The sequence below is a fragment of the Octodon degus genome, unplaced genomic scaffold, assembly GCF_000260255.1.
Source record: "Octodon degus isolate 3935 unplaced genomic scaffold, OctDeg1.0 scaffold00222, whole genome shotgun sequence".
NCBI classification, from domain to species: domain Eukaryota; kingdom Metazoa; phylum Chordata; class Mammalia; order Rodentia; family Octodontidae; genus Octodon; species Octodon degus.
The window spans coordinates 2,064,856-2,083,730 of record NW_004524798.1 but is presented as its reverse complement, the minus strand read 5'-3'; the positions used below and the strand labels follow the sequence as shown (position 1 = coordinate 2,083,730).

The window sequence follows — 18,875 nt, the reverse complement described above, 5'->3', positions numbered from 1 at the left end:
AGAGCTTTCAGTGGTGACAAACAGTCCACTATGGCAAGCATGCATGCCCTAGGTGTGCCACCACTGTCTCTGAAGTATGGATTTGCATAAGGGACAACTGAACTATAATGACCCTTAATTTAAGATGTGAAACTCAGGACCAGAGAGGATAAACAGTCAGTACAACAGTTAATGAATGGCAGCTAGCCCTAAAACTCAACACTAGCACAGGAAAGCTGTAATAGCAGTGGTGTGCTACAGTCAGCTTGGACTGGCTCAGCAGAGCCAACTGTTACACAGGCACACATTCTGGAAGCTTTTTGTCAAAACCTGAGTAGCTTGAACCAACTATGGCAAGGATATTTACACCACAGAGACTGCTGCAAATCAGGTATCTCCCCCTTTTTTCTTATGTTTTATTAGCCAGTTTATCAGCATGACACTGCTTATTAGTAAACTGCCTCTCTATAAAATACTATTAAGGCCTAATAGTACTAAAAACCTTACCCACACCAATTCTCTATAGTTTAGAAACACTTATTAGGAGAAAAATCTGAGTATAATAATTCTACCAAATGAATTGTTATAATATGTTCAGAATTATTCAGAAATTCCTTACTCGTTAGGTCTGTTGTTGTGAGAAAGAGTAAAAGGCTTCAAATGGTCCCTACTTATCAGAGACAATGAGAGTGCTTTTGGACATGCTAATACTGACCAGCTGGCTCTAATTTTAGGTCAGCTTTGCCACTTTTACAAATTCCAGTTCTACCTTTGCTCTCATACTAGCAGGTCATCTCACTAAATAGGACCACCGTGATGATTTATAATTTCTTTAAAACGCAGATATTTGAAGCAAGGGAAAACTGTATCCTACTCATCCAGTGTTCTAAGTTAGATTTATGCCCTGCATTTCTGTTCAACTCCCACTTCTTGTTTGTTTGTGACACTCACTTGGAACCGCCCCCATATTTAATGTGACAGTCTTCCCTTCCTACTTTTTTAAAGTATTGTCTACCTTAACTGACCTACCTTATAAGCAATTTTAGCCAACTTTTAAATAAACAGAAATCCTTGAAATGCAGATAAGTCAAACCAGGCCAATCTCCCAATTAAAGTATCTTGAAAGGCATGTGTAGTCATTTGGGAACCAGTACAAGGTGCTACATTGTCAATTCATTTCTTCATTTTAAACAACTCCACCTCATACCAGCTTAGTGTAGATCTCTTGAAAACTCCACAAGTAGCATACTTGAAATATCAGGCATTTTTCTTTAAAACATCTGGGATTCTCTTCACTGCTAACTGAGGTTTATGTGTTGCTGTGTCTGTGGGTAAGAGATATTTACAGATACTGAATTTGCTTAAAAACACACGATTTGTGTGCCTTTTGCAATAATCTTCACAGACCCATGGCGAAGGCATTTGCTTCAAGTTTCTGCTAAGCATTTTCCTATGATGCCACATATTATAAGGTTCATCTGATAAAACACAGATTTTCAGAAGTCATACAATTATTCACAGTGTCTTTGTGTTACAATGACATTGCTTTGCTTTTATAACTCAGCTACCATTATCTATTTGTTTTTAGAATTTACTTGGAACTCACAACTTGGGAAGAGTTTACTATGAGCCCATAAAAGACCGGCATGGGAACATTCTCATAGTCACCATCAGAGAGGTGGAGATGCTTTATTCTTTTTTTAATGGCAAATGGATGCAGATCTCAAAGCTGCAAAGCCAGAGGAAGTCTTTGTCAACACCTGAGGAGCCAACAGCCTTAGACATTTTACTGATAACTATCCAGGTATGTAGTTTTTTCTGATGTATATAAAATTCAAAACACAATGATGAAAACTCTGTTAAAACATATCAAGAGCCATTTATATGCACATTAATAGAATAGAGAGTTCTCAGACAGGTCATTACTCATGTTCCACACAGCAAAGATGCTATAGTTTATTTTTACTAATCCCTCTCTAGATCTGAAATTCAGAAACCAACACAAATAGTGGTCACTATGAAAATGTTCTAACCAATAAACCAACAAGAAACATTGAGACAAATAATTGAGTAGGCAACCTGCAGAGTGTACTGTAACAAAAATACATTGTACAATGAGTAGATGTATACTTTGTGTGTATGATGCTTTGAACAAAAACATCCTGACACATACTTACTCTTGCTTCTTCTTTACCATACTCTCTTGGAACAAACAGACATGATCAATTCCATTTTAGGAATGAAATAACAGGAGTACAAAGAGGTTAAGTGGCATAGAGCTATATACACTGGCAAACTTAGCAAAGCTAACAAAGCTTCAATGTCTTTCAGCTTTCTACTTGAACAAGTCCTTTTGAGTTCCTGACTGGCACTCCAGTAGTTTCACACTGATAATTTTGTATTCTTTTACTAAAACACAGGACCAGAAATTGTATTGGCTGTGGCCCCTAAAAACATGGACTGTGTCCCATAAGCACACAGCTAGAAAATGGGCAAAACAGAATTCCAACTCAGATTTTCTGACCAGAAGCAGGTCTTTTCTGCTTTGTTACATCTACAGTAGGAGTTACTATTTTAGTGAATGAAGGATGGAGATAAAATGAAGGATGAAAGGTTCACTTGAATATTGAATAACCATTGAAGTTCAAATACCAAGTGGCTCAGATGCCAACTCATGGCCTGGATGACTGCATGGGGACCCAGGGTCATGACTGTTCGTACATACTCAATGCCCCAGCCTCCACATTGTCTTATTCATTTCTGTGAAAGCACAGGCTACCCAATGTTTTCTTTTTCATGGTGAAGGGTAGTTGCATAAAACTCTGTTTAGAATAACAGGCAGAAACACCTACTATACTGAGCCTCATGCAACCAATGGCATACATCCTCAAAACAACCCATCCAGAAAAGCAAGCAAGGAAGGGCCCAGTCATACATAAACAAGCCAAACCCCAGCCTCCATCCCATGGGGCCATGCATGGTCACCCTAAACAGCTTACTTCTAGCTTTCATTCCCAAGTGAGGGGTGCCTAGTGCAATACTGTCACCTGTGCATTACTTGCACTGGACCAAATGAGAACAAAGTCCAACACAGAAAAGGTAAGCTAAGTGGTCAAAGCCAATAACTCTGGATTTAATTCTATTGAATTTTGGTTCACAGCAAATTGATAGAGTGTATGCATATGTGTGAAGGAGTTGGGGGCAGGGAACACAGACACATTTGTAGCTCCCCTCTTCACCTTTTATAACCGCATGCTAAAAGAAACATTAAAAATTATAATAAATTGAGCTTTTACAGGGTGACTAATACACTAATCCCCTATAGGGATAAACTAGGTTCTGGGCTACCTTTGCTCCTAGAAACACAGCACAAGCCCCAGCATGATATAATACCTGGTTTTTCCTAGACTTATTACATTAAAAATGTGTTACAGGTGCAGAGAAATTCCAATCTGGTGAAAGGTTGTTAGAGAAGGAGACCAAAAATAGAGGCAGGATCAGGTTTCCACACAGATCCAAGTGGAAAATTTACCCCCGCTGACTGGCACATTCCTGTTTGATGTCACTCCCAACCAACCCCTTTCTCCCCTCTCTTTCCCCCACTTTTTCTCTCTCCCCACCCTGCTACACAGGTTCTATGCTGGAGAGGAAGTGGGCACTAAACCGCCTAGCACAGGGGCCTAATCCATCCTAGACTCAGGGTTCCACAGCCAGGACTAGGCTCCACCAACTGAACATGAGGGTTGACAGAGGTCTAGATGGAGGCCCAAAGCAGACTGAGTAATTAATTCCCCAGTGACAGGCCACATAGCATTGTCTTTCCTCAGGAAGGAAAGTGGTGACTGTAGAGTGATGACTATCACGCACCATGGTCATTGGAAACCTGGGATTTCTCTTGCTACCTCATAACATGTGATGGATAGCACTCTGGAATCAATCTCACTAGGATATTATTCCTGACCCCATCCTTTCTGTTATGTGACCAGAGCCAGTTGCTGACTTCTTGCCCCTTCTATCACCTCCTCTCAAAAAAAAACAAAACAAAACACCACACATTGGGACAGCCAGGTAGCTCAGCAGCCTAAAGCACCTACTTAGTGAGGTGCAGGGACTGGGGTCTGATCTCTGACTTGCTGTGCCAGCCCTGCCCCTGGGGCACACTGAGATGGTGATTGAGACAGGGCATGGCTGCACATGCCTGTAATCCCAGAGCTTGGGAGGCTGAAAACAGGAAAAACACTATGAATCTGATATGTATAGTGAGACCCTGTAGACCCTGCACTAAATACATTTAAAAAGAAAAAAGAAAAAAAAAAAGAAGAAGAAGAAAGCAAGCCTTACATGAAAGGCAAAACCTTAGAAAAGTAGCACAATAAATGATACTGATTTTTATTATTTTCCCACAGGACACACCCAGCAAATCTCTTCTTCCCTCTCCAATACACCTCTGGTACTGCCCATTCATTCCTGGGAGCCTTTTATTCCTTCATCCACTTTTTCATAACAGTAAAGAGAAGCTGTATAAAAGTTCCATGAGGCACAACAGGTTCTCAAAAGTAGGTTTTCAAAACTCAAACAAAATCTCAATCCACTACCAATCTAAAATAAGCTGTAGGGCCCCAGGGAAGCTTCGCTATCCAATGCTCTTAATTTCCTAACCCTCTCAAATCCTAGGCCTTCAAAACTGGCCCCTCTAATATATCTCAAAAAGAAAAATTCTTCTCATGCTTACCTGGGAAGTACAAGAGAGGCAGTAAAGACAAATTAAGAGTCCCTCTGAGCAAACTACTTGTCGATGAGAGATAGTAAGGACACAGTACTTCCATTAAGAATGCCACTCTTGGAACAGAGTGTGGTAGCGCATGTGTATTAATCCCAGCACTCTGGAGCTTGAGACAGGAGGATTGTTGCAAGTTCAAGACCAGCCTGGGGGGGGGGCGGGCTATAAAAGTGAGTATAAGGTCAGCCTGAACTGCATTGTGAGACACTATCTCTAAAAAAATAAATAAATAAAAGGAGAAATAAGAAAAAGAAGAAGAAAGCTCCTCTCATGTGCTGGGTTATTCTAAACATGATCCATGAACACACCTACATGTCAAGTTTCCTCTGAAAATTAATCTCTCACCTGTATACTTATATTCAATTTTATAAACCTTTGTCACATCTATTATGTAATTTAACTCAAAATCCAATGGAGTTAAGTGATTCTTTTGTATCCAGTCTGCATATGAGGACACAGATTTCAAGTAGAAAAACAGCCAAAGTTATCAGCCAAAACATAGTGGGAGAGGGATAAGGGTTCACATCTTCTGACACCTAGTCCAGTGCTCTTACCATTCTACCATGTTGCTTCATGCACTTCATTCTTTCTGCTCCCTTCTTTAAAAGTCTACCCTAGAGGAGCTGTCTTGCAGCTTGTCTTTGTTTCTCCTCCTATCCTTGTTTTCTCTTCTTCTCCTTGGTCATTCTTTGTTACCGACAGGTAGCTTGTATCTTTCTAATATTTCAGGTTATATTCATTTCAGGTTATATCCAGCAGTGGAACCCTTCTCCACTGCTGGTGAGAATGTAGACTGGTGCAACCATTATGGAAATCGGTATGGAAACTCCTTAGAAAAGTTGGACTGGAAATCCCATTTAAACCAGCTATTCCTCTACTGGGAATTTTCCCAGAGGATCTGAAAACATCATATCATAGTGATATATGTGTGCCCATGTTTATAGCAGCACAATTTGTGATAGCCAAATCTTGGAAACAGCCAAGATGCCCATCACCTGAGTAATGGATGAAAAAGATGGGGTATTTTTATACAATGGGAGTATTATTCAGCTATAAAGAATGAGAAACTCGAAGCCTTTATATTGAAGTGGATGCTCAAAAGAAATGCAAATAGAAAGGTATAATACAACTAAAAGGAAAGCAAGAACTTGAAGACTAGACAATGAAAAGAGAGCAAAGAGAAGAGCTAGGAATCATGACAGTGGCAAGCCATACAGTTATATGTAGAAGATGGGTAAGGCAATGATCCTGAGAATCATCAGAAGATTTTTGAATCTAGAAGTTAATTTGAAAGATTCTCACCCTGACTAACTATATATACAGACACCTGTGAACTAAGCAACTGCACTGAGGATGGCAATTTATAATAGTAGGTTCATGCTTGCAGTGCCTGTCATTCTGGCCTTCTGAATATGGGCTGCTTGTCATGACATGCCAGCTGCTGGCGTGCTATCGCTCAGGTAGATGATTGTTCAAAAAGAAGGGGGTGGTGAATGAAGGCAGGAGACAGGAAAAGGAATGTTGCAGGACTGTCCTGCTACAAGGTTGTATATGGTTAGATTTCTGGACTTATGTGTAAACAAGAATTATATAATTCTTTATGCCTATTTTTAAAAATATATTTTAACTTTTTTAAATGTTTTTTCATCATATTCTGTAGGGACTTAAAGTTTAACATATCAATACTTGATGAAAAACACCTGTTCCATGTTATGCCTAAGACATTTGCTATTCAGACAGATAGTGAGGTTAAGCTTAACAGCTTAGGTTGTATGGTAATAACAATAAGCTTCTTGGGGCCGGGGAGATGGCTCAGGGGAATAAGCCCTTCCCTGGCAAGCACCAGGGCCTGGGCTCAATCCCCGGTTCCGAAAAAAAAAAAAAACAGTAAGCTTCTCTTCTGGAGGGTTAACAACCTAAGTTTGCAGACCAAAATTAGAGAAAAAGGAGGGCTGCAAGGAAAGCCAACATTTTGGCCCTAGCCTTCTAAGGTCAATTAGGACTCAGGACATAGGAGAACTTGTACTGTAACGTTATATAACTCAGTAGTGTCCCAAATTTTCTGATCAAGGACATTATGGGGCCAAAGAGGAAAGTGATCGATGATGTAGAGTGTGCCTAAGGAGAGTCACAAAGAGAGAAAACATTCCCTCAGGCTTTCACAAAGAGCATATCAGCCAAACAATGGCCATGACTCATTCACATGGCTGACACTGACAAAGGTTCTACAATCTGAGGTACAGGATCTCAGGATCAATCCTGAGGGGATTTCACTGACCTTATCAGACCCAAAAGCTACAACTCTTGTTGCATAGGTCCTGCTTTACCTTGGTCTTAACCATCCAGCAGAAAAGTATAAAAACAAAGTATAAGAAGTAAAGCCATACTGTTACGTTGAACTGTAGGGGACTCAGGTCAACAATTTCTGACACTGCCAGTCAAGAGGAAGACCCAATACTATTATGGACTACTGGACTCTTTTAGAATATTTTGCTAAGTTCACACACCTATAATATTCAAATAACGGAACTAAACAAAAAAGGGGATACAGATGAATGTCCATTTTGTATCTGTGTATTCAAAATGGTCAGGATGGATATATAGCTACATTCTCTTAATGAATAGAAGAAATTATAATAGTGTTTGTAAATAGGATATCACATCTGCATCTTGCATAGCAAATAACCACAAGGAAGAATGTATGCAATGTGCTAATTATTGAAACTGTCATACCAATTTGATTTGAAACTGTCTCACTGCTATTTGTCTCTCAATGAAATTATGGGAAAAAAAATTTTAAATGCTAACATGGGGTTTCTAAGTGACGAAAATGCCCCAGAATTAGTAGCTGCATGGTCATATAAGTATAAGAAACACCACTGGATTTCATACTTCATCAGGGTAAATTTTGTAGCCTATATAAATTATAGTTCAACTTTTAAAAAAAAAAAAACTAAGTGGAAGCAACAGAAACCACATTAATCTGGAGTCATGACCTCAGCTACAGACAGCAGACCCTATTCAGATTCTATTCAGCTATCACAATGTAAGAACATAGTTCCCTTGTTGAAATAATTTCCACTTTTAAATGAAAAAGTTTGAGATCCAGAGTGTTTAGTAAAATCTACTTAGTTTTAAAAGCAAGAAAGTAATCCAGAAAATTTAAATTACTTATAGTCTGTATAATCTTGATCCCACAAAAACCACTAGCCACCATTCTGTCACGATGCAGCTTCCACACCTCATCCACCAAAGTAAAAGCCTTGTATTTCCTGGAAAAGTAACTATTTATTATTTGTTTAACAAGCTTATAGGCTATCAGATCAATGAAAAGAAGCTCAACACACCCTTCCTGATCCCTGCATAGCTTTTTCTCTCACAGAGACGCAGTCCCACAGCCCACACCTCTGGGCCTTTCATTTTATATTTAATGAACATTTTTTTCAACACCCACTAGGTTCCAGGCACTCTTCTAGGTCCTATAGGAAAAACAAATGAATAAGTCAAGGTCCTTGTTCTCAAGGAGTCAGTCAAGGGAAGGAGACAGTCTTGTAAACAAATCAAGGTAATACAAGGCAGAATTAAACCAGAGCCTGATAGCAGTACAAACAGTGCACTATGGGAGCACTCACAAAGCGGCTATTAATTCTGTCCAGAAAAATCAGGGAAGGCATTGCAGAAGAGTTGGCATTTGGCTGAGTCATGAAGATAAGTTTATCAGGTGAAGAAAGAGCAAGAAAAGGTAGTAAAACAGGAATTCAGTTGAGGCTGTGGTAAAGACACAAGGCAGAAATGGATCTCACCCTCCTCTGGGTCCACATAGACATGACACACTCTACCATGGTCTTCATTATGTTGGGGTAGAAAAAATGGCTTACACATTTCTCCAACACACTGAAATGTTAAGTTCCTTGCAGAAAGGATCATGTCTTATTCATTTTGGTGTCATTAATAACCTACCATAACCCCTACACACAATATGTGTTCAATAATGGTTAAGAGTGAGTGAATTTATGAATCAACCAACAATCACAAAAGGGAGCTAAGAGCATGTTTTATGCCAATTCATTATGGCAGGAGACAGGAGACATAAAAGGGCTATAATGGGAGGTAGAAGCTAGAAATGTAGGTTAGAGGTTAACTCAAACACTCAACTTGGTTTTAGAAGGTCTTTCTAAAGAATTTTAGCCTACATGAGGAAGACAGCTTCTTCATTTTCCATACAGTTTGAAGGCTACAAAAGCATCCTAATGGAGAATAAATGACAACTGAAAGGCAAAAGAATACTCAGTAGGTACTCAGTGATAAGTCTTTTTAAAAACTGAATGGAACAGTGAGTTGCTCCATCCTAGAATGGTGTTTTGTTTTTCTTATAACCACAGTCTGCTCCTGACTCACATTCTATTTGTGGTCAGTCCTGACCCCCACATGTTTTTCTCTTACACCCTTACCCATCCTATATTTGTACTCTTGGGTTTGAGTCTTTACAAGCACATTTTCTTATTAAGTTTCAACCCTAATTATGATAGTCTTATTTTTCCAATGCATTGGGTCATTCATGGCTTTATTATTATTTTCCAGAAAATCAAAACCACACTAAATTTGAGGCCCACAAATTTGATACACACATTCTTGATTTTCTTTGTCTAAAATGTCAATAAGAAAGCTGAACAGAGTGGCCCTTGGGAACAATCCCTACAGCGCCATCACTCAATCCGTCTCCTAGTCCCATGACATCTCTATCACCCACATATCTTCATTCCAGAAATTCAGCTTGTTCAATATGGTCAACATCCTACTTTTTCTAGGTTATCTAGTGAAACATTATCAGAGACTTCTCCCTAGAGGCTGGATCCTATTTTACTGCTGTTAGAAATTAAAGGTGTTTATACAATTTGTTCTTCATAACTCTTAACTCCTCTTTAATGTCTCAGTATTTCCTGGGTGTCTGCAAATTGACCATACACTTTTCACTTGGTTCTTTCTCATTTTTCCCAAAGATCAATAAGTTAGAGGTCTTTAATTGCTAGGGTCAGCCTGTGCTTCTCCCCCTTTCTGTTCCAAAGACAGGCATATTTGTCCTTTTCTGGTCTTTAGGGACTTTCCCAGTTCTCCATGGCTTCTAAAAAATAATGACCCAGGGGTCTATACCCACATATGCTTGTTCAGCAAGTTCCCAGGGTATATGTCATCAAATTCAGATGATCTGAATACTTCTAATTTTTCCTTCCCACATTAACCATTTGTCTCCCTTTGACTATTTCATTTTCCAAAATACTATCTTGGTTAAACTTCTTCCAATCAACAACTACCATTAGCCATTATCCATTCTAAAGAGACACGATAGAAGATATTAGTAAGTTCAGCCTTGTCCATCCCGATATTAGAATTCCTTCCTAATTGAGCATAAGAAAAATTGTGTTTGCCAAATATCTTTTACAAAGTTTAGTTTGCTTTTCTGTACATATTCATTGTTGTGTCTTCCTTCCAATTGTGACTATTCTTACTTAATTTCTTCCTCTTCCACTATCCAATATTATGATTTAGAGGCCTGACCTGACAAATTTCCATTATGCTTTGTACTTATCTTATAAACTAATAATAGAGGGGCTGAAAATGTCACTCAGCAGCACAAGCACCAACCTGGCAAGCACAAGGTCCTGAGTTTGATTCCCAGTACCAAATAAACAAAGAAATAAACTAATAATAGTATTGCATGTTAAGGGAACAACATGATTTTTTTAAAAAATCTATATCATTAATCTCACAGTCCAGTTTAAGAAAACACAGGGTCTTGGAGCAGAGTTCAGTGATAGAGCACCTGATTAGTATGCACAAGGCCCTGGGTTTGCTCCCAAAATCGATGCCCCCCAGAAAAATAGAAAAAGAAAACACAAAAGTACTCTTCCATTGCATACCTACATTGTCTCTAATATAAAACTGATTTCAATATACTGTGACTGTCTATCTTTCTCAGCTAGCACATGAGTAGAAATCATATTGTGTTTACCTGAGACATGTATTTCTCAGCGTCCAGCACATCACAGGAATTGAGTCCATGTTTGATAAAGGACAGGCCTAAAGAAACACTATACAACAATATATGTTAGGTCCTCCAGGTGTTTGATTCTCCAAAGGAGGGCTTACTCCTTCAGCAGTCAAAAGAGGCTTATAATTTTCTGTATAGAATTGTATACAGGTTTAAATTTTCAGTTTTGTTGCACTTCTTGCCTTCCCTAAGGTTGGTAATTCCTTTTATTTCATTGTTTTTAAATATATATACTCTATTCATTTTTCTTAGTATCTTTAAATATTTAACATATGTAAATTATATATTTAAATTTTAAAATATTTTAATTTAAAAATATTAACTGTGGGTTACAAACTTATATATATATATATATATATATACGTATATACTATATCTATAATATATAAGTCAAGTTTATTATAGCCAATACCTCATTTACTTGTTTGTAATGACAAATTTAAACTTACACAGTTATTTTATCCTGTCTAAAATCCAACATAAGCTAGCCTACAGAAAGCCCTCCCTAATAATGGGTGACCTGAGTCCTCACTGCTAACTTTGTTTCCCATGCTCTTCTACTCAAAGTTTAGAAAGTCTTACTTCTTAATAGGGGGTGGGGAGAAAGAAACTCTGTGTTTTCTAATGATTCAATGTCTGAGACCCTGCGCTTGTGTAGGGAGACAAGAGTCATAACCTGAACAGCTCACCGGAGAACTGATCACATGGAAAACGAGATGCAAGCAAGCATCTTCTTGTGTTTACCATGGGTAGCACTTCTGCTTTATCAACAACTTCAGCCTCCACAGAACATGGAATATTTCATGTGACAAAGCAATGCCATTTCAAAGCCAATCCATTACAAGGCAGGCTTCCCACTAGTGTAAATATACAGAATTTTGTGAAGTTGATGAAAATGAGGTGCAAACCCAACTAATTCACATGCACAGCGATTAACAACTGAGAATCAAGAAGCAGTAGACCAATCAATGACTGAAAAGAACAATGAACAATACATTCATTAGAATATTTGAATATTAAATTTTTTAATATCTCAGGGAAACAAGACAGAGCTTCAGATACTTTTGCAAGTTATTGTCGTTACTGTGAAAATCACATAGAAAGAATATTGCTTTGAGTATCATATAATTTAATCTAAAAAATATGCCAAAAAATCAATGCTTCTTTTTTATTCTCTTTATTCTCAGATTTGGTATGTTAATAATATGAGACTCTACAGCTTACTTTTTTAAGATAATCAATCAACCTTTTTACCATAGAATTTTGATTGTTTTAAATGCACTTTCCATTTTAATTATCCTGAATTGTATCATTTGCTGGAAGGGCTTTGTTAGGTTTTACACTAGCAAACGTATGTCTCCTACCAGCTAAGAAGTAAGCCCTCCAGGGAAAGAAATGAAGAATTCTACCTTTCTTATCTGCTTCCATCAGCACCACTGTATTCCCAATCTCAACCCATACATCTACTCTTGGCACAAAAATCTGAGAATAAGTTTGCAGCATATATTAAAGACTGATGGCCTGACTTGAAGGAGACTTCTGCTGAAGGGATAACTAGCTACAATGCCAGGCCTTGCCCAGCACCCATAGGGCTGCCTGAGGCTTCCCACTGAGCTACTCACAGCTCCTTTCACTCAGAATGAGCCCACGTTAGAAAGGAAGAAGTCTCAAGACTACCTTTCTAGGTACTTTTTTTTCTTTTTTGTTTCATTCTGCAGGATATTCTGTCCTACCACAGAAGGAGTCACCAGCGTCTCTCTCCCGGATTGTATCTAGGTTACCTAAAGTTATGTAGCTCCGTGGACCAAATCAAAGTTCTTGTGACACAAAAGTTGCCCAACATTCTCTGCCATGTGAAAATCCGTGAAAACAATAACATTTCCAAGTAAGTGGTCAGGAATGGAGACTTTCTTTGCAATGAGCTGGGTATGGCTCAAGGGTATGATGTGATGTGCCATGCCCAAAGATTTGCTGTGTGGTTTCTAAGGTAAGATGTTCCACTGCACATGGAAGTAGTGGTCCACTGGGACAAGGAGAACTGTCATTGTTACCAGGTGGGAGGAGTAAGCCAATCTTCCCTTTCTCCACCCCCAATGTTCAACTGTTTAATGTGCATCAGTGGTTCTAGTTACTTTTTCCAATATCTTTTCTTCACAATTTGAAACAGTCACATTCTTTTTGCTGTCTTTTTAGTATTACCTGTAGGCCTGGAGTCTGGTAGAGCTATTGATTCTGATTTTAAAGGACCTCTCCTTCCAGTACCTTCATTCTCCTTATTGTTCATCCCATGGCCCAAAGATTTCATGTTTCCTGCACCTCTTACAATTATGGAAGAAAAGAAGTAACAAGGTCTGAGCTTCTGGGAAGTTGCTCTACGCTTTGACATTTGGTGAATTACCCTGTTAGTTTTGGGAACATTGCCCAATCATGGCAATCTGGCTCAACTTTACAACTAACCCTAATAGCAAGCCTCTGAAAGATTTCTATAATGAATTGAATTGTGCTCAACATGGACCAAAAAAGAAATATATAATAAAAGAAAAATCTCCAGATTTCTTCAGGCTTCACAGAGTATAAGCTAAACTCAAAAATTCTAGTCATACCCTATGGTCTTGCTTAAGCAAACAAATCTCCAATTTAGTCATTTAAAACCTAGTCCCTAGAATGGCAAAGCTATAATAACAATAATGTCCCACAAAGCTTACTATATAAATATTACCTGATGACAATGGAGGAGATGACAGTGATGGAGATGGTCTCTTCGAAAAACTCGCTGACCGCCATAATTCTGCTCCTCTTACTTATAGAAATACACCTGGGCTTTAAGTCTGCCATCTGGTGGTCACTTTGACAATCAACATCTGAGTTCTCCCCAAAAGGTTACCTGGCTCATTTGTGGGTTGACTCCGCAATGGCTTTTCATTCATTTCTAGAGTCTGTCTCTCAGTAGTTATGCCAAATAATTTTCCTTGGCCAAGGATCCAAGGTTCAGTTTTACCAAAGATTCCAGTAGCCTCCACTCTGCCAAGTGCATCCCTCCATCTTCATACCTAAACTGACAAGTTGGTGTTAAATACTTCAAGGTATTCTTCCTAGTAATTTATTTTCTGACTTTATTACAGACACAGTTTTAACAACATGGTCCTTTAGGTTTTGCATATAGGTATGCTAATCATAAAATTTCATTTGGTTCAGCATCAGTGATGGGAAAGAAAAGGTAGTTTTTCTTGGAAAAATTGCAATTATTTATGAAGCCCAAATATGTCCTGATTGCAGCATTTTGATTTTTTCTTTTGTTGGGACATAGGATAAATTTTCTATCATGTATGAGACTTGAATTCAAACATATCTTAAAAACAGAAACTTTCCTGTAATCTAAAGAATTTTTATTACCATTGTTTTGGTTTTATGAAAAATCCATGCCACAATCAACTTGGTTTTCTAACACATGCCTGAAGCCCAGACTGGCAAAAACCTTTGATACTCTCAGAGGATTTCCATAGGGTGAGAACATAGGCCAGTGTCTCTTTCCATCTCTGAAGAGGAAGACTTGCCTCTCCTTTCTAGCCTACAGTACACTGCTACTCCCTGCAGAGTTGAAGGAAAAATGGGGCCAACTGAGTGTGTTCAGAGACTTGTGCTAAAATACCTGTGGAAATAATGTTGCCCAAAAGGCATTTACCTTGATCCTTTCAAGCTCCTTCTCAAGAGCAAGCCTTTGGGGAACCAGATGTGTTTTCCTCCCACTACCATTCTTTCCCCGTCCTTTCTGCATGACATTTGGAAAAGTTCATTAGGAAGGGCGACAGAGCACGCAGAAAGAAGACACAGATGACTGCTCTGTGAGGAGGGAAGTGGTGATGTGTGTCCCCTGGTTCCTTTTATTGGAATTGTCTGCTGTTCTTGTTTGTGATTCTCCTCAAGTTTTTGGAAGGGGAAAGAAACCAAAATAGTCTCCATGATTACAACAGGCCAGGGTTGAAATGTGCCATGTGGTTTGTTGCCTGAGTTGGAGCAGAGTCCCGTGGTTACCCAAATGCAGAATTAACCAGCAGATGCCCCTGCGGTAAAATATAGGATCTTAGAACTTACTGAGGATCCTAGGGAAAGCAAAATGAGGACAGTCAAGAAATTATTACAAACTGTTTGAAAGCTTCAATCTAAAAAACTAATTCATACAAATTAATATTGTTGTTTTGAGACATGTGGTCTGATAGGTAAATAAGTTTAATTTAGAAAGACCTCATTTTAAATTCCATCTGGGTAGCAAAAAGTTCAAATTTCATGAATTACACTGAATTTTAAAGCACCAACAATTGGTTTATCTGGGTTCTGGACATATATCCTAAGAAAGTTCTTAGCTGTATTCTGAACTTTTGTTATATTTCTAATTTTAATTTGACTCAACATACAGAGAGGAGTGGGAATGGATCCAAAAGCTTTCTGGCTCCGAATCTATGGAAAGTGTGGATCATACTTCTGACTGCCCTGTGCAATTGTTCTTCTATGAGCTCCAGATGGCAGTGAAAGCTCTCCTTAAGCAGATCAATATACCTCTACACCAGGTACTAGATTTTGCCATTTTTATCTTCTTTTTATAGCTCCTAGAAACTGCACTGCAGCATAAAGCTTACTCAAGAGGCATGTATATACATGCATATGCTTATTTTGATTTATTTAAACACCATTTCTCCTGTACATGCTTACTGTGATTTTAATGCATACAAGTAGACAAACTGAACTTGTACTCTTTTTCTCCATTTCCTCTGTGTCAGTCTCTTGCAATTTTTCTGGACCCCATTTTACTGTGCTCTGGTCAAGAAAAGAAAAAATCCTCTAGTCTGCCTTGAAAGACATCAAGGTTCACAGGGTAGCATAAACCAACATGAATGCATGCATATATCCATGTATCAACAAATACAGTACAATTACAAAGACAAATGATTTATCTGAAAAGAGTGTAACATAAGTGTTATCTATAACAGTTAAACTACGACATGCTCTCTTTCCACAGAAAATTTACTATCAAACGCCTCACCTAAATCAAAATGCACAAATCAAACCTGCACAAATAAGCAACTAGAAGAAAAACTACTGGCACAGAAGAGACTAGTAAAACTTTTCTAGGCTTTGTCTAGCAATTTAATGCAATGTAGCAGTTGGATTTTTTGTTTTCATTTTTTGCCTATATACATCATTACTGCCCTTTTCCTCAAAGCATCACACACACACACACACACACACACACACACACACGTTTCCGCCTACCTTAGGAAGACAAATACAGAGTGGCTGGTTCTCTTTTAATGAGAAAGAACTATGAATTGGCCTCTAACCCATGGACGCAGGGGATGAATTACAGATTCCAAGAATGTCTTTCTATTATACTACTCTGATTTTAAGGCAGTACTGCACAGCCAGTCCAAACCAGTCAACAGTGGTGAAGACTAAACTGCAAGCGATGCCATAAAGATACTAGGGAAGCATGAATATTCCAGGGGTGGCCATATGCTCAAGAAAAAAAAATACCAGCTCTACTTGTGACAGTAGATACTATTAAAGGGTTGCTTGGGCTTAGCAGGTTTGAGGCAGCTCAGATTTCATTGGTGACTCTTGGGCTACATACACATTGGGAGAAGGCTGCCTCACTGCCTAATAGTGCATACAATTTTTTTTGATACTTATAAAATTTTCTCAGTCCTTGGCCAGAAACTACATTTTTCCCCCTTAAACAACTTAAACTGAAACTAGTGGATTTTTAATTCAATCCATTTTTGTTGCTTCATGGAATTATATTCATCATTTTGAAAAGCCCACAGAATGCAATCATTTTCTGCTTTTATAAGAAGCATAAATGTTGTTTTCAGAGTTTATGTGGAACATTACTGCCTTAAATCTTGATTTTATGTAGCATTATTAAATGGGCTGAACCCTAATATTTATGTTGTATAAAAATTCCAAGCTTGAAGTCGTGTAATTTTGTTAGATGTTTTATGCCAGTTTGGTGTTGTTTATGTAAGTGCCATGTTGTAACTCTCCTATTTTTCCTCCGCGCGTGTCCCTCTGCAGGCAAGGAACTTCCGCCTCTACACACAGGAGGTGTTGGAAATGGGTCACAATGTGTCCTTTCTTCTCCTGCTCCCTGCCTCAGACGACGTCTGCACAGCCCCAGGACAGAATAATCCTTACACCCCACACTCAGGGTTTCTTAACCTCCCTCTTCAGATGTTTGAACTTGGTATAGTAGCTTGTTTCACCTAGAAATATTAACCCAGCCTCCTTATAATAAAATCACAAAGTTATATCTGTTCCCCCTTGTCCCAGTGGAGGGTCAATAAATCACATGATGGCTTTGGCAACAACCCTTCCTAGAACTGTGTACAAGTCTGAGAAATAGCAAAGCTCCAAGACTATGTGCCTGAGCAATAATTATTGAAACCTAGCTAAGGCCCAATGGAGAGGAAGAAATTCTAAACAGAAAGTTCAGTTATCAGGCTGTACTTAAAGCCTCTCTTCTGCTTTCTTAAAATAAAAAACAGAAGAATGATGTTTTCATGAAAAGCACTGCCCCTTCTCTTTCCTTCTCCTTACCCCTACCTCCAACTGGGAAAAGATAATAATGAAATTAAAATGCAGAATTGGTATCACTTTGGAGGTAGAAAAAGGTATGTAGCTATAAGTAGTATTCATTTATTAGACTTGATATATGAACCTCTAAATTTCTGTCAGATCAAATAAGAAACAGACAGCGTCTCCCAGGATGCAATACTGCGATTTTAATGTGAGGCTCTGAATGGTAGATCTTGTCCTGACTTTTCAAATATGAATAGCCTAGATGCTAGTTTCTCTATTTTTGCTAAGCCCCCTGCTGCCCACTGAGAATGTGAATAGGGAGGCTTTGTCTCCCTTCCCATGCTGCATCTTGTAACAGGCCAATAAGGGGCAATTAGCAAGGGCTCTGTCAGTTCAAGTGAACTGTACAGTCTGTAGGCAGCTGAGTGAGTGGGTGTAATAGAGGCAGACCCCACTTGAACTGCACCTTAGCCACCAGATTTAGAAGCAGAAAGAGGCAAATGCCTGGTGTTTCATTTTGAGATGAGACAACTGAATCTGAACTTACTCTTTTGGGATATATCGCTTAATCCTGTTTTCCTGATTCCAATCAGTTTAGTGATGTTCAATAAATGATGAACAACAAGTTTTATTCTCCAGAGGAGGGAAGAGTCCATAAGAGAAGTTTGAATAAGCTTACAGATTGGGAATCTGATGATCCTGGGTCCCACACTCTGTGACACTGGCAATCACTTAACCTTTCTGTACCTTTCCTATGTCTCTTATATAATAATGTTGGCCATACTGCTCCCAGAGGACCTGGATATTAATGTGACCATTTCCTCAGATTATTAGTTCATGATATAACAGCATTGCTTTAATGACACACAGTTTTAGGATAAGGTCTCACAATAAGTTAATAAATATCTCTTTTGGATGCCTACTGGGGAGATTTAGAGATGAGTACAACAAGGCTGTGCCCTTAAGGGGCTTTCAGTATGATGGTAAGAGTAGAGTAAGAATAAAACTTATTGTAAAATGAGACATTCTGTCCATAAATATTAAGTATTATATGATACTGAAAAAAGTAAAAAGTATAATACTTTGTGTGGGAGAGTATCCTTGATGTGGGTGGGTATTAAAGGCTAGACAGAATGTTAAAAAAAATGAATAAAAACAAAATGTTTCTTCTCAGGGGGAATAGATGAGCAAAGACAAAAGGGCAGAACACAGTCAGAAACAGAACAAGTGGTCCACTTTGGCTAGATCTGAGTCATGTAAGGAAATCAGGAAGAATGTGGTTGTTTGACAACATGGGGCCATATTGATTCTTGAGAATCAAGCTAAGGAGCCTGTTGAAGGTGGATTAAAATCAAGGTTCAAAAATTTCTGAGACTATTATGCCAAAATAAAGGTAGTAACAAAAAAGAAGAAGAAGAAGAAGAAGAAGAAGAAGAAGAAGAAGAAGAAGAAGAAGAAGAAGAAGAAGAAGAGGAAGAGGAAGAGGAAGAGGAA

General features: G+C 38.5%; 1 protein-coding gene across 1 annotated transcript in view; it reads left to right on the top strand.

Moving 5' to 3' along the window:
- The window catches only part of Ankfn1 (ankyrin repeat and fibronectin type III domain containing 1), a 273,730-nt gene that overhangs the window by 223,752 nt on the left and 31,103 nt on the right, over window positions 1-18,875 (top strand). Inside the window, exons 14-17 of the mRNA XM_023705526.1 lie at window positions 1,568-1,783; window positions 12,527-12,693; window positions 15,223-15,373; window positions 16,878-17,046. Of these exons, the coding sequence (XP_023561294.1) occupies window positions 1,568-1,783; window positions 12,527-12,693; window positions 15,223-15,373; window positions 16,878-17,046 (703 nt within the window). The remainder of the gene's footprint in view (window positions 1-1,567; window positions 1,784-12,526; window positions 12,694-15,222; window positions 15,374-16,877; window positions 17,047-18,875) is intronic.